Source organism: Carassius gibelio, chromosome B3, assembly GCF_023724105.1.
Source record: "Carassius gibelio isolate Cgi1373 ecotype wild population from Czech Republic chromosome B3, carGib1.2-hapl.c, whole genome shotgun sequence".
NCBI lineage: Eukaryota > Metazoa > Chordata > Actinopteri > Cypriniformes > Cyprinidae > Carassius > Carassius gibelio.
The window spans coordinates 11,508,202-11,521,912 of NC_068398.1; the positions used below are offsets into that span (position 1 = coordinate 11,508,202).

General features: G+C 35.0%; 1 protein-coding gene across 2 annotated transcripts in view; it reads right to left on the reverse strand.

Moving 5' to 3' along the window:
* LOC127953308 (cdc42-interacting protein 4 homolog) overlaps positions 1-11,612 on the reverse strand; it is a 29,792-nt gene extending 18,180 nt beyond the window's left edge. The window contains exons 1-3 of one of the 2 annotated variants that reach the window (XM_052552444.1): positions 11,264-11,612; positions 3,379-3,494; positions 1,341-1,397 (exon numbers count right to left, since the gene is read on the reverse strand). In XM_052552444.1, the coding sequence (XP_052408404.1) occupies positions 1,341-1,397; positions 3,379-3,494; positions 11,264-11,287 (197 nt within the window). In that variant the 5' untranslated portion in view covers positions 11,288-11,612. The remainder of the gene's footprint in view (positions 1-1,340; positions 1,398-3,378; positions 3,495-11,263) is intronic. The other variant, XM_052552445.1, reaches the window with a different exon arrangement.
* Between the last annotated feature and the right edge of the window lie 2,099 nt (positions 11,613-13,711).

A 13,711-nucleotide genomic window follows, 5' to 3' on the forward strand; every position in this document is an offset into this window, starting at 1 on the left:
TTTTTTTTATTACACATACATTATTACACATACATATACATATACTTTCATGCTTATCAAGGCTGTATTTATTTGATCAAATTTACAGAAAAAAACAAAAACAAAAAACAGTAATATTTTGAAAAATTATTGCAATTTCTAATATTGGTTCCATATTTTAATATACTTTCAAATATAATTTATTTATGGGATGCAGCACAGAATTTCATCAGTCAACTCATTACTTCAGTGTCACATGACCTTTCAGAAATCATTCTAATATGCTGATATATTATCAGTTTTGAAACTGCTGGGCTGCTTAATATCTTTTTGGAACCTGTGATAGGTTTTTTTCTTTGATTATCTGATGAATAAAAAGTTTCATTGAATTCAATTTTATTCAAAATATTTATATTTCCTAATAATATAAGTCATTACTTTCACTTTCTATTCATTTAACACATCCTTGCTGAATAGAAGTATATTATATATATATATATTAATCGTGATTAATCGTTTAACAGCACTAAATATAATATCATATAATATAATGTGTATACATACATACATATTTAGTTCAGTTCAGTTCAGTTTATTTATATAGCACATTTAAAAACAACCATGGTTGACCAAAGTGCTTAACAATGTCTAGAAAAGAAAACTAGAGAGTCACATACAAATAAAACAAATACAGTAAAAACATACCAATGTCACAGCTCAGCTTGATATAAAAGCCAAGGAATACAAGTGTGTCTTAAGAAATGACTTAAAAATTCCAACAGTCTGAGCAGTTCTTATGTGTACAGGTAAACTATTCCACAAATTAGGTGCCACCACTGAAAAAGCCCGGTCACCTTTATTTTTTAACTTAGTTCTTGGCCCAGACACACACATTGATTTTTAAAACAAGAAAACAATAACTAATAATATCAAAATCTGCTTTCCCAATCCAATCAGACCCTGATGAATAAAAGCTATTTCCAGTTTGACTTTGAAATGCACCAATGGTTCAATGTGTTGCCACTGTAGGTTCTTCACCTGTGGTACCTGATTTCCATGAGTGACTTCATTAGTTTTGCTCTGAGGGCGCATATGTGAAGTCATTGACAGGTGTATGCGTTTGTTTGTTGAGCTCATGTGCTTTTGTTTGGAGACAGCGACAGCCCCACAGCTACTGCTGCTCAGGCACCGCAGCAACATCAGACATAGCTCAGCATCCCACTGTGATCTGATTATAGTGACTGGGGATCTGTCAGCTTTCTTCTCTGATATCACATTGTTAAGGTTGGATAGTTCACTTGTCATCATAATTGTGAGGAAAAATAAGTCAATCATACAGCTTTGGAAGCGTGCAAAATTACCTGCATTCCTGCTCTTCTTTGCTGCCTCGTTTAGGGCTGTATTTCTTGGTTAGATTCCTAGCAACCAGAAAAAAAAAATAAGATCAACTACATCATAATAATGTCATTTGCAAGTACTCAGGTTTCAAATAGCAAAAGGTTGCATAACATGCCACGCTGGAGACTGAAAACTGCAGAAGTCCTGCTGGAGCAGGTGGCTGTGTAGCATTTGCATGAGACATTGTGAGCACAGCATTTGGTCTTTCAAAAACACAGACGTCAGGGTATTTTGTGTATCACTGGGAAATTTTCTTACATTTTTCTTCTCATAAGACTAATCAGGTGCAAAGGGAGTTTCCAGTGAGAATAAAAACTAAATATGAAAACATTGTGTGACATGGCACGATCTTATACATATCTTATACATTTATTTTGCAGTCATCCTGGAGCAAGATTTCGGAGCAGTGAAAGTTGACCGTGGACAAGCACAGCAATGCAGAAATACTGCAGGAATATAAGAGTCAATGACTTTTTGTCTGGCCCTATTCAATGCATTTAAAAATACATTACAAATGGTATTCCTACATACAATAACTTACAAACAACTAGGGCTGGGCGATAAAATGATAACAATAATTATCACAATAACATTTTTGTGTTTGTCATGTTCTAACCATAAAGATTCATTTAAACCCACAATTAACAGGCTGGTTTCTACAACTTTCACTTAGGAGAAAAAAATCTTCCTTTAAACTTATAAAGAAAGAAACATCTGAAGTTTACTGTGATATTTATCGATATCAACTGATATGCAAAAACTGATCATTATCTTTTTTTGGCCAGATCACCAAGCCCTAAATTTTGGTGTCCTGATGTCATAATGAAGAAAAAAATACATAGAAATCAAGTAGTTTGGAATAATCTTTTGATTACTGATCATGGTTTCCTAGTTTCCTTTCTTATTTATTTACTCAAATATTAAAAAATACAGTTTTTTCCAAGGTGTAAGGACATATATTATAATTTTATCTGAACTGTTATATATACCACATGAAGTGATAGTTCTCCAGCCAGAAAGGAAATCATTGACCCAGATGTCATCATTTACTCACCTCGGTTTCATTTCAAACCAGTATGACGGACTTTTCTGTTCCACAGAAGAAACAAGATATTTTGAAGAATATGGATGGCCAAAAAGTTTTGGTTCCTTTTGACAAAACATTGTATTTTTTTTTGTGAATACAGTGGAAGTAAATGGGAACCAAAACTGTCTGGTCACCAACATTCTTCAAAATATTATCATACATGAAATTTAACATTTTTTTGGTTTGCTTTCCTGTTAAATGTCAACTTTTATTGAAAAAGGTAAAATACTGTTATTCCGAAACCAAGCCAACATAAATTCAAATTGTAAATCATGAATACTGTCATTGACTCAGAAACAAAGCGTTTGACAAAATGCAAAACGTCCTGCCATTTGTCTCAGTCATTCAAGACTAAAGCTCACTTACATGAAATACCGTGGCGTTTCAATTTTGATTAACCAATCACAATGGTGTAATCGAAAGAGCTTGACTACAAAACAAAAGTAATGAACGTGTTAAAAAAAGGAAGGCCATCATACTGAAAACCAGATTGCATTTCTTTCCTTCATCTGCACGACAAGTAGAGGCAGATGCCAATGCTAAGCTGCTTTCCACACTTTCACTCCATCCATCCACATCCCCTCAGTCATATGCTCGTCTGCTCCCACTTCCTCTCTTCTCTCACAGCAGGAGGGAGGGAGGAAAAAGAGAGGTAGCGGGTGGATAGTCTGGCACAGATCAAGCGAGCGTCAAGGCCTAGTCATGAATTAGAAGGGGTGCAGGCACGGATATGCTTATCCTCTGGGCCGAGGCCAACGTTACAGCTCAAGAGGTGCCAACGAGTTCAGTTCTGCCCCAAATAAGTCATAAGACATGGATATTTCACAATCAGACCAGCATACATACACATGTACACGCTAACACACAGCTACATCCAGAGCAGACAGCATATCCCACATATTCAAATCTCTTACCTCAGCTGCTTGGCGTAATTCTGTTCGATTTCTGTTCGCTCCTTTACAAACTTCACGTATTTGTCCACCAGGTCCAGCCCAGATTGTGTGTGTTTATCAATGATGTCACACTGGTCCTGCAATACAAAATCAAGTAAATCAAGCCCTCAAATAAACATGTCAAAAATCTAACTTCTTTTCATTTTTTTGACGGATCCAGAACCATTTGACTGTGGTGATCTGACTTCACTCTTCATTCTTGTATAGGTAGCTTTTGCTCCGTTCAAAATAGTTAGAATTTATGAAATGTGACCCTGGACCACAAAACCAAGTCATAGCCATAGAAGTCTTTTTTTATTATTATTGATCATCTGAAGGCTGAATCAATAAGCTTTCTATTGATGTATGGTTTGTTAGAACATAACAATATTTGGCCGAGATACAAACTATTTGAAAATCTGGAATCTGAGGGTGCAAAAGAAATATTAATATTGAGAAAATCCCCTTTAAAGTTGTCCAAATCAAGTTCTTAGCAAATCATATTACTAATCAAAAATTAGGTTTTGATATATTTATAGTAGGAAATTAACAAATTATCTTTATGGGATAATATAGTTGTTTAATATCCTAATGATTTTTGACATAAAAGAAAAGTTGATCATTTTGACCCATGCAGTGTATTATTGGCTATTGCTACATGTACATATACCCATGCTACTTATGACTGGTTTAGTGCTCCAGGGTCACAAATAACTATAGGGAGGCATAATGCTTTCATCGTGTTGATTTTCACCATGCCATACATACTCTAAAACGGAGTATTTTAATTCATTACATTTACATAGTGCTTTTCTAGGCACTCAATGTGCTCTACATTGCGAGGGGGGGTCTCCTCGTCCACCACCAGTGTGCAGCACCCACCTGGACGATGTGACAGCAGCCATAGTGCACCACTACGACCACCATACACCAGCTTATTGGTGGAGAGGAGACTGTGATGAAGCCAATCAGCAGATATGGGGATTGTTAGGAGGCCATGAAAATCAGAGGCCAATGGGTGAATTTGCCCAGGATGCTGAGGTCACACCTCTTTTCGAAAGAGATCCTGGGATTGTCTCATCTGAAGGATGGTGCGGTTGACATTTCCATTTTTTGCTTTGGTTGGAAGAGCTAATTTTTCTCTGTTTCTGCGATGGGATCTGCATCCGGAGTAGACACGTATTCGGTAATGCAATACATCAAGGTAATGAATATGCACAGTATTGTTCAAAATACTGTGAATAATTCTCGATTACAAATTATTCCGATTTTATTTAATTGGAATGCATTTTAAGAATATTTTCCCTATCAACTGGTCACACTTGCACAACAGCACTGTATGCTGTGTGAAAGACACGTGCGCTCTCTGATGTAAACAAACACGGATGAGAAGCGCTTGACGGAGCGTGTGAGACGCTCTGGATGAAAGCACATTCACTCTCTGACAGCAGATGATGCTGAACAGCAGAAATGCAGGCGTTACTCTGGAAAACCCATCAACAAAGCTACTACTTTCTAAAAACAGATTTAAATGGTTTAAACCATTGATACATATATATTGTTTAAACAGCCATTCCGATTTTTGTATTCGCAGTGGTGACAGCACCAAATACTTTATAATAATAATAATACTAAAACTTCATAGGCTATTTATTTTGTTTTTACATTTTAATCTGGATTACAACATGCCATAGATATTTAGGCTACATCTAGACTACCAATTAACATGAGTTAATTCATTAGTTAACATAAACTACCAATGAAACATTCATTAATCTTAGGTAATTCCAATATTTAATTACACTTGTTAAAATCAAAAGGTACAAGTGTTACTTCATGACCTAACAGTTGTATTCCTTTAAACAAAGATTAATAACTTCAGTAGCAAATGTATCTATTGCTCATTATTAATTGTTAATGCATTAAATAAGGTTTACTAATGAGATCACATTGTAAACTGTTATTGTTCTTTTAATTCGTTTGCGCTTTAATTTGTGTGAAAAAATTTCACTTATACATTTTTAGTGTATTACTTTATTGTATGTAAATTTCAGTTCTTTCTGTTATATGAAAAAAGTCAAACCTTTTATTAGTTTATAACAATATTTTATCAATACCGTGATAAAAGCATTAGCAATTACAATAACAACATGAAAATTTCATACCATCATATGTCTAATCCCTAAGGTAACTAGGAATTACACAAGCTTCAGTCTGGATCTGAGATAACCGAACACAACAGAAGAGATCATGACGACCAAATTTTGGTAGTCTAATCGCAACATATAAAAATGGTTATTAATAGTGTTCACTGTCATTAACTAAATGCATGAAGAACGTGTAGAAACGTTCATTTTCTGTGAAACTGCTTTACAACCACTTGTATCGTGAAAATTGCTATATTGTGGAATACACTTGTAAGTTACTTTCCTCAGTACTCCAGGTGTATTCCACAATGTAGAAAACATTAAACTATTTATTTGTACACAAATAAACATCAATTGAATTGAAAATGGATTGAATGTGCAGAGCTGTCCATGTCACAGAAACTATAGTATAGTATTTAATAACCCTTTTAAAAAAGCTGGTCTGCACAGACATGGCAGCCAAAAAAGGGAACAAAAACACTCCTGAGATGTTGAAACTGCAAAACAGCTAAAATGAGCTAAAAAATGGGCAAACCACAGAGATTTGGTCAGTTAGGGGTCTAAAGAGTAATCATCATTTTGAGCTTTTTGGTTCCAGGTAGTTTATTTATAACATCTTCCTGATCTTTTTTTTAAAAGATACAATCTACTTTTTAATCTACTTTACCTTCACTAAATGATTCTGCAGAAATTACTGTTTAAAAATATACATTTATATTACACGTAGTCTCTTACTATTTACTATGAGCCAGCAAATGCTGCATGCATAATAATTCAAAAATAGAACTAGCACAATGCTTTTTAAAATAGATTTAGATTAAAGATACCATCACATGACATTTCAACATCTGAAAAGGTTTCCATTAGTATCAATGAGCATGCATTGACTGTGCTTTTGAAAATGAAAATGTCAGGGCAAGTAGTTTCAAGTTTGACTAACCTCAAACACTGGTCAGTGTTCTGCATGACATATTTAGAGCAGAAAGCTTGCATCAGATTGTGTAAAGTGATGGCCTGGCCATACTTGCTTCCTCACTGGAATCAATCAAACTAATTTGAGAACAGAAAATGTAAAAAGAGGAAGAGCAGACAGCACATAGAAGAGAATTGCAGTTTCTACAGAAACAGCTAGACTTAACGCCCATAAACAATCAAATTGAAACATTAAATGCTTGTTTTTTCTTTTTAATGTTTTTACATGCACTGATGGTCAAAAGTTAGAAATTACAAAGAGTCTATATGCTTACCAAGGCTGCATTTACTAAATATTAAATGTTTTCTGTTTTAAAATGTTATTAAATGAAATTTTTTCCTGTGATTATTATTCTTTCTATCTTTTTAATCTTACCTCAAACATTTAAATGGTAGTGTGTCACAACATTATTTTTCAAATACTGTACATTATTGTAGGTCCTCTATGCCCCGCCTCTCTCAAACACGACTTTTCTACAAAGCCCTCCTTCTGACAAGCACAGTCTGCTCTGATTGGCCAACTGACCCAGTGCATTGTGATTGGCTGAACACCACAAGCGCTCGTCGGAAATGTAATGCCCCTTTTTCCATAATCGCATGCTTCAGCTTTCAAAATAAATGTAAAGACAGTTAATAATGTCCTTAGTTTTACCATCAGTTCAAGTCTGAAAGGGGAACCGAGTCACGTGACAGACACAGTGATGAAGCTCCTATGTGTTTGCAGTAAGTAGCTGATTCAGAAGTGCCAGATTGTTGTAGTAAAGTCAGAGCTACTGCGAAGAGAATTTTTTTTTTTTTAAATCTCATCATATGACCCCTTTAACAGCAATTTTCAATATTGAGATTTTTTTGCATCCTCCAATTCCAGATTTTCAAATAGTTGTATCTCGGCCAAATATGCTATCCTGTCCTAACAAACAATACATCAATGGAAAGCTGATCTCTTCAGCTTTCAGATGATGTATACATTTTAATTTAAAAAACACTGACCCTCATGACTTGGTTTTGTGGTCCAGGGTCAGTAATACTAATGTCATGCCATCTGTAATGCTGATGTGAGTCACGTGAAAGGGCCATTACATCTGTCCACACAGAGAACATCCCAGAGATTCCCTGCCTGTCCACAACCTTTGACCCTATAAAGTTATCTGTAGGAGGCAGGGGGTTCCTCAAGGCTTTAAACTCATCCTGCCACAAGCTTTTGAGCAGGCAGTACACAGGAAGTGGAAGTCTTCTCTACTTCCTGTTGTATTTCAGTGCTGCTCAACAAAAATATGAATATCACATGCTATTTCCTAAAGCACGGCCAAAACATAAACAGACCTAGGGACTAACTTGTCAAACCTTTGACAGCATTTTCCCAAAAGAACAAAAATATTTGAAACGGTCCACTTTGGCTGTATTTTTCCCTTTTCCCAGATCCTTATTTGGTGGGGAAGTGTGTTACATTTCAAGTACGGGCCTGACCATTTGAGAGTGCTGATATCTTAAAACATCCCCCCACCCCAGTGTTACCTCCAACGGCCTGGACCTAGATGTGCGTTTTAAAGTGGAAAGGAGGGAGGTGCCTTTGGGATGACATTCCTAACAAGCCAGGCCATGTCCTGACTCCACCTACTCCTCCTCTCTCCTCAAAATGGAGTCCATTAATATAGAACAAGAGAAGAATTCCCTACCCCCTCACAACCCACTCACTCACAAAAATACAGTGCTTTTCAACTTCATTCAAAACAAAGCCTCAAGAGGCAGCTGTTTATGTCAAGGATAATCACAAGCTATAAGCTTCTGTATGCTTCTTTCTTGTATGCAAATATTTATACATCAAATTTGTACAGAAAATGTTTCTGTCAATACAGAATGTCAATGCGGTTAAAAAACTAATTTTTTGTTTTCTTTTTTTATTATCATAATGCAAAAAAATTATCTTATTCTCAACTTTAAAAAAACTTAAAAAAATCAACATCAGATAATTAGAGCACATCATACACAACTGTGATGTATATTTAAAATGGCATTTGAGATATTATTTTATTTATTAACTTATTGATAATTTCCAAATAATAATACATTTAATGCATTATTTTTTGCATTACAGTAGGCTACTGAGGATTTAAAAGGCTTTGATATGTTTATTATAAAGAAAATAATCTAAATAAGGCAAAATCTTCTACATGTGATTTCTTATATAATTTATGTATAACCAAGGCATTTCTTAATTGTTTGCATGAAACTCACATTAATAAATTAAGTGTTCAAGGGTTAGTTCAACCAACTGGTTTCATTTTGTCATCATTTACTACTAACCATCGTCTATTCAAATTCCTAAGATTTTTGGAAATTTGGGGATTTAAAAAAATATTTATCATTGTTGTCTGTCCGTTGAAAGAAGTGTTCATTTTGTCAGCTATTTTCATTTCAGTCTTCAAGACTTCAATTTTAGTCTAGGACTAGGCTGAAGCCTTGTCTGTGAAACGGGGGTAAAAGACTAAAATATTTTAGTCTAGTTTTAGTCAGTGAAAACTTGACATTTTAGCAATAAGATTATTATTAATTGACTGTACAACAGTATTAATTTTGGCAGCCATTTTTAATTATTTAGTCTTACTCAAATGTACATTTTAGACTAACTTGTCCCGTTTTTTGTTTTTTTTTTTAATTCAAAGAAATGTATGAGCAATTTAATCTGATAAGCAAAAAACTAATAGGTTTGTAATGGTTTTTTAGTTGAACTAACCATTTAATGTAGTTTATCCACCAAAACAGCTTCTGATTAGATTTGAATCAGCGGTGACTTCAATCCAACTTTACACTAACTGTGCTATCATCACAATCTTAAAACCAACAGAGATCCCCTTTGAAAACATCCACTGAAGCTATAAAAACAGTCCTGGGCATAATTTACAGCAGGGTTTCTCTTATCTGTAGCACTGTATTCAGCCCAGTCTTGACCCCTCCCTTGTACTTTTCCACCATCATTAACTCCTCCTCCCCATAATGCAAAGCTATTCTCCCAGTCTGTCCAGAGTACCAGTCTACAACCTCCCCGATACAGCGAAATGCCACTGTCCTTCGTCATGCTCTAATGACTTAATAAGGAGTCTGCTGTGCAGCATTTCTCAACACGTGCCAAACGAATTTAAACAAACACTAAAACCAACAAAAATTAGCCACTCTCTCATCAGTAAACGGAAATCTTGAGCTGCCAAAAATAGCTAGGGGATTAACAGCAAACGAATGGACAGATGCCATAGTGTAGCCATGGGAATGCCACTTTAATGACTAACCCAAACAAAACCAATTAGGTGAGACATTGCTCAGAGTGACGATAAACCAATGTTAGACCTTGTGAGAATCGTCGCACGCACTTTCCGCCAGGAATGCCTAAAGCGTCTACACCTGAGAAATAAGTCCTCACCAACCCCAGCTTTCACTTCTGTTTACTACCAAGCTGAAACTTCTGTGATTTCCCAGGCTGGCAGTGGAGTCCTTCAAAAAGCACAGAAAAGGGAAACTTTCTAGTGAGGCAGAACACCAAAATAAACAGTGAGGTGGACTGGATGATGCGTTTTTATAAAATTAGGGCAAAACTAATTAGGCTGGTGCAGTAGAAGATGGAAAGAGGGACAGAGCGGACAGAGGCCTAGGGGGAGCGACAGCAACGAGGTCAAACAATCTCCACCCACTTCAGCGCAGCACTCCATTTACACACTGCAGGCTTGTAAAATCTGCCTTTAGTCAAAAGAGGTGGGAACCTCTGTGCAGATGGGATGTTATGGGATGGCGGTCAGGGCAATGGGGTGACAAACAGGAAGGATGAAGTACAGGTGGTGATGATGATGTAATCAGAAACTTGCACTCGCTCCATTTCTCTAACAGAGTTCTACATTTGTCAAAGTGCTTGGAGTGACACAGTGTTGCGTAATTGCTGGAGATAATTTTGGACAAAAATTACCAACCTGATGTCACTAAATAAAAAGCATAAATTATTTGTCAGCTGTCATTGATAAGCAGGGTCGGCTTATAAAACTCTCCCAAATGATCTACAGAATACACTGAAACTAAAGAACAGGATTTGAAACATAAATTCTCAAACAAGCAGCTAGCACTTCTCATTAGCAATAAGCCTGTCTTAGAAGGTAAACAAAGCCAAAGCACCTTTCCAAAGCAGCCTGAGACCTAACAAAAACACAACAACAACAAAACTAAACACATAATCGTGATATTCATGTCAAAATCTGTTGGTTATAACTTTACCCCACTTATACGTAATTAAACAAGCAACAAAACAACTCCCCCAAAATGAAAATACATTTAGCGAATACTGAAAAAATGATAGATAGATAGATAGATAGATAGATAGATAGATAGATAGATAGATAGATAGATAGATAGAGTTCATTAACAGTTCAGTATTTAACGCTGACTGTAGACGGATACAATGATTACGGTTAACGGTGATACTGTTTTTGCTATGATTCTTCTCAACTTTGAGTTTAAACGAATGTACATTAAACGTGGCAATGAATCTAATTAAATTGTAACAACTTCGAAAAATTAGGCCATAAATATGTTTAACAATTTGCCAGATAGTCTTTTGATGCATTTATACTCTTCCAGGTTGGTCATAAATCACGCTAATTTACGCACATGTATTCAGTTGAGACGGTGTTGGATCGCATTGCATCGGTTAAATTCTTGGGAACAGAAGGATGAAATATAAACCATAAAAGTCTATCCTCCGAACTTACCCAAAGCTCAGTGCCCCAGTCCATGTTCAGCTCTCCTAGCGCTCCCCTCTATTGGGCTGAAAAGTTATCCCAAGTTACAAGAGTAACAGATGTTCAAAACAGGATCAAAGGCAGCGAGTCATTTCTTTCCCCACATTCACGCGCAACGCTGAACAAATCGCGAACGTCACGGATCTCCAGCGCCAGCTACTTTGCGGTGGCACAAATACTTGCGTCGCAAAGCGAGAGAAGGATCAACTGGATTTCATTGCCGCGTCACTCCAAGATCCCTAATTCTTAAAGGAGCCGCCGGATTCAGTTTCAAGCTCTAAGATCTGTCTGTCTGCAGAAGTGAGATAGACTTCAGAGAACTTCAGAAACAGAGAGGAAGGACATGACCTTTATTCAATTATTAACACCGCACGGGAACAATCGTTAACAATGCTTCTAAAAACATAGGTCCTGTAAACATTTGTTCACTGATTAACATGCATTTTATAAGGAAACAAACTTTTTTTCTGTTCACATATTTAACTACATTTGATAATCTCTCAAGACAGACTCTTAGAAGAGATTGAACCTTTAGAGTTAAAAAAAAAAAGAACTTTAAAGTGTAAAAATGAACTTCTAGCTAACAAAAAGGTTCAACGTTTAACTTAAAGGTACTATAATGATCCACTGGTTATTTGGCAGTTATTTTTGAAACTTTGTTGTGGTAAAGGGTTCATATTAGAACAAGGTTCTTTCAGGAACCTTTTCTAATACTGTGATGACTAGACAGAGTACAGTTAGAACACCTTTTTCTTGTTACATTAGTAAATTGCTATTTAATTTACTATTACTATTTTTAAATTACTTATTTAATTTTATTTAGTTAATTGTGATGTCAGATGCAGTTGTGGTGGCCTCCATTAGTTTAACCAAAATGTTTAGGCCTTGAGTTGATACAGTGTGTTGCGTCTGTATCTCACTTATTTCTAAATTGCACAATAATCTTTAGTGCACCATGTTGTTGTCAAATTTTAGAACACAAATGAAATATCATAAAAATCAATATTCAGTTTTAGATTCATAAATGAACAAGAAGCTATTCTGTGTTAAATTGAGTGAAGTGAAATTCTTACCCCTAAAAATAGACTTTGTTCAATAGTTTCATATTTTACAGCCGTACATCCTTTAAATTTTCCCCATACCACATTCAACCTTTAAAGCTCAGGGAGCCTACTAATTCAGCTCAGAACATGACAAGTGACAAAAGCAAATTATTTTAAATGAATCTGGTTGGAAAAACACCTTTTAGACATGATCAGGTTGGGCACGTTTATATTATTGAGGAACACCATTATGTAATTCTGTAACACTTCTACATATCTGAAGCATATCTATGTGTTGTGTAAGGTTTCATCAGCAACATTATTTATCTTTCTTTTTTTCTTTCTTTCTTTTTTTATTATTATTATTACTATTATTATAATGTTGTTAAAAACTTGTATGACTTTATTTTTTTCTGTGAAATAATTTTTTTTTAACAATGTCACTGAAAATCACTGACAAGTTGTTTTGGACACCAGTTATTTTAATTATATGGACAATATCTTATTTTGTGTTCTGCAGAAGAAAAAGTTATACAGGTTTGGAACAACATCAGGCAGAGTAAATGACAACAAAATATCCCTTTAATGAGGTCATATACTTTTGATAACAATTTTGTATATTTACAATAATATATTTATTATAAAAATGTAAAGTAAGGTAAGTATAATTAAGGGATTCTTACAACCAAAACATTCATAATTTAGATTTTAATGACCACTTGCCACCCTCTATATTAGTTTACACTGCCTCATCTTTCTTTTCAACACCTCAATTACATTGTGATAGGTTTGTTACTGACTTATTTTTTTAATCTTTCTTTTATTATTATAATAATAATAAATGACTACTCTCCACTACTAAATATTGTTATAGTATAATATTATTTTCTCCTTGTTTAGGAACCACATACACCCAACCCTGTGCTGTTTACAAAAGGAAGTGCCTTTGATGCAGAGTCTCTTTTAGAAATAATGATGAAGGGGAGGAGGAGTTCTGTGAAACAGATGATGAGAACACAGCTCTCATCCTCAACAATGAATATGCTTCAAAGTTGAGAGACACCCTGACATTCACTGAAAACTGTTTAATGTATCATAATGCCGACACCAGTATGCCACCCACAATTGCCTTTTTTTTTTTTTTTGGATTAAATTAATATATATGTATATAAATGTATGATATTGATAGTTTCTTTCTTTCTTTCTTTATGTGTTTGTTGTTTTGTTTGCAATACATATTTATGTATTAAACAGTTTATGGACACTCATGATGTTCTGTTTATTTAGTCAAATTATATTAGTAATGTATAAAATTAATAATAATAATTTTAAATGTTATTGCTATCTAGACAAATGTTCAAGAAGTAACGATGAG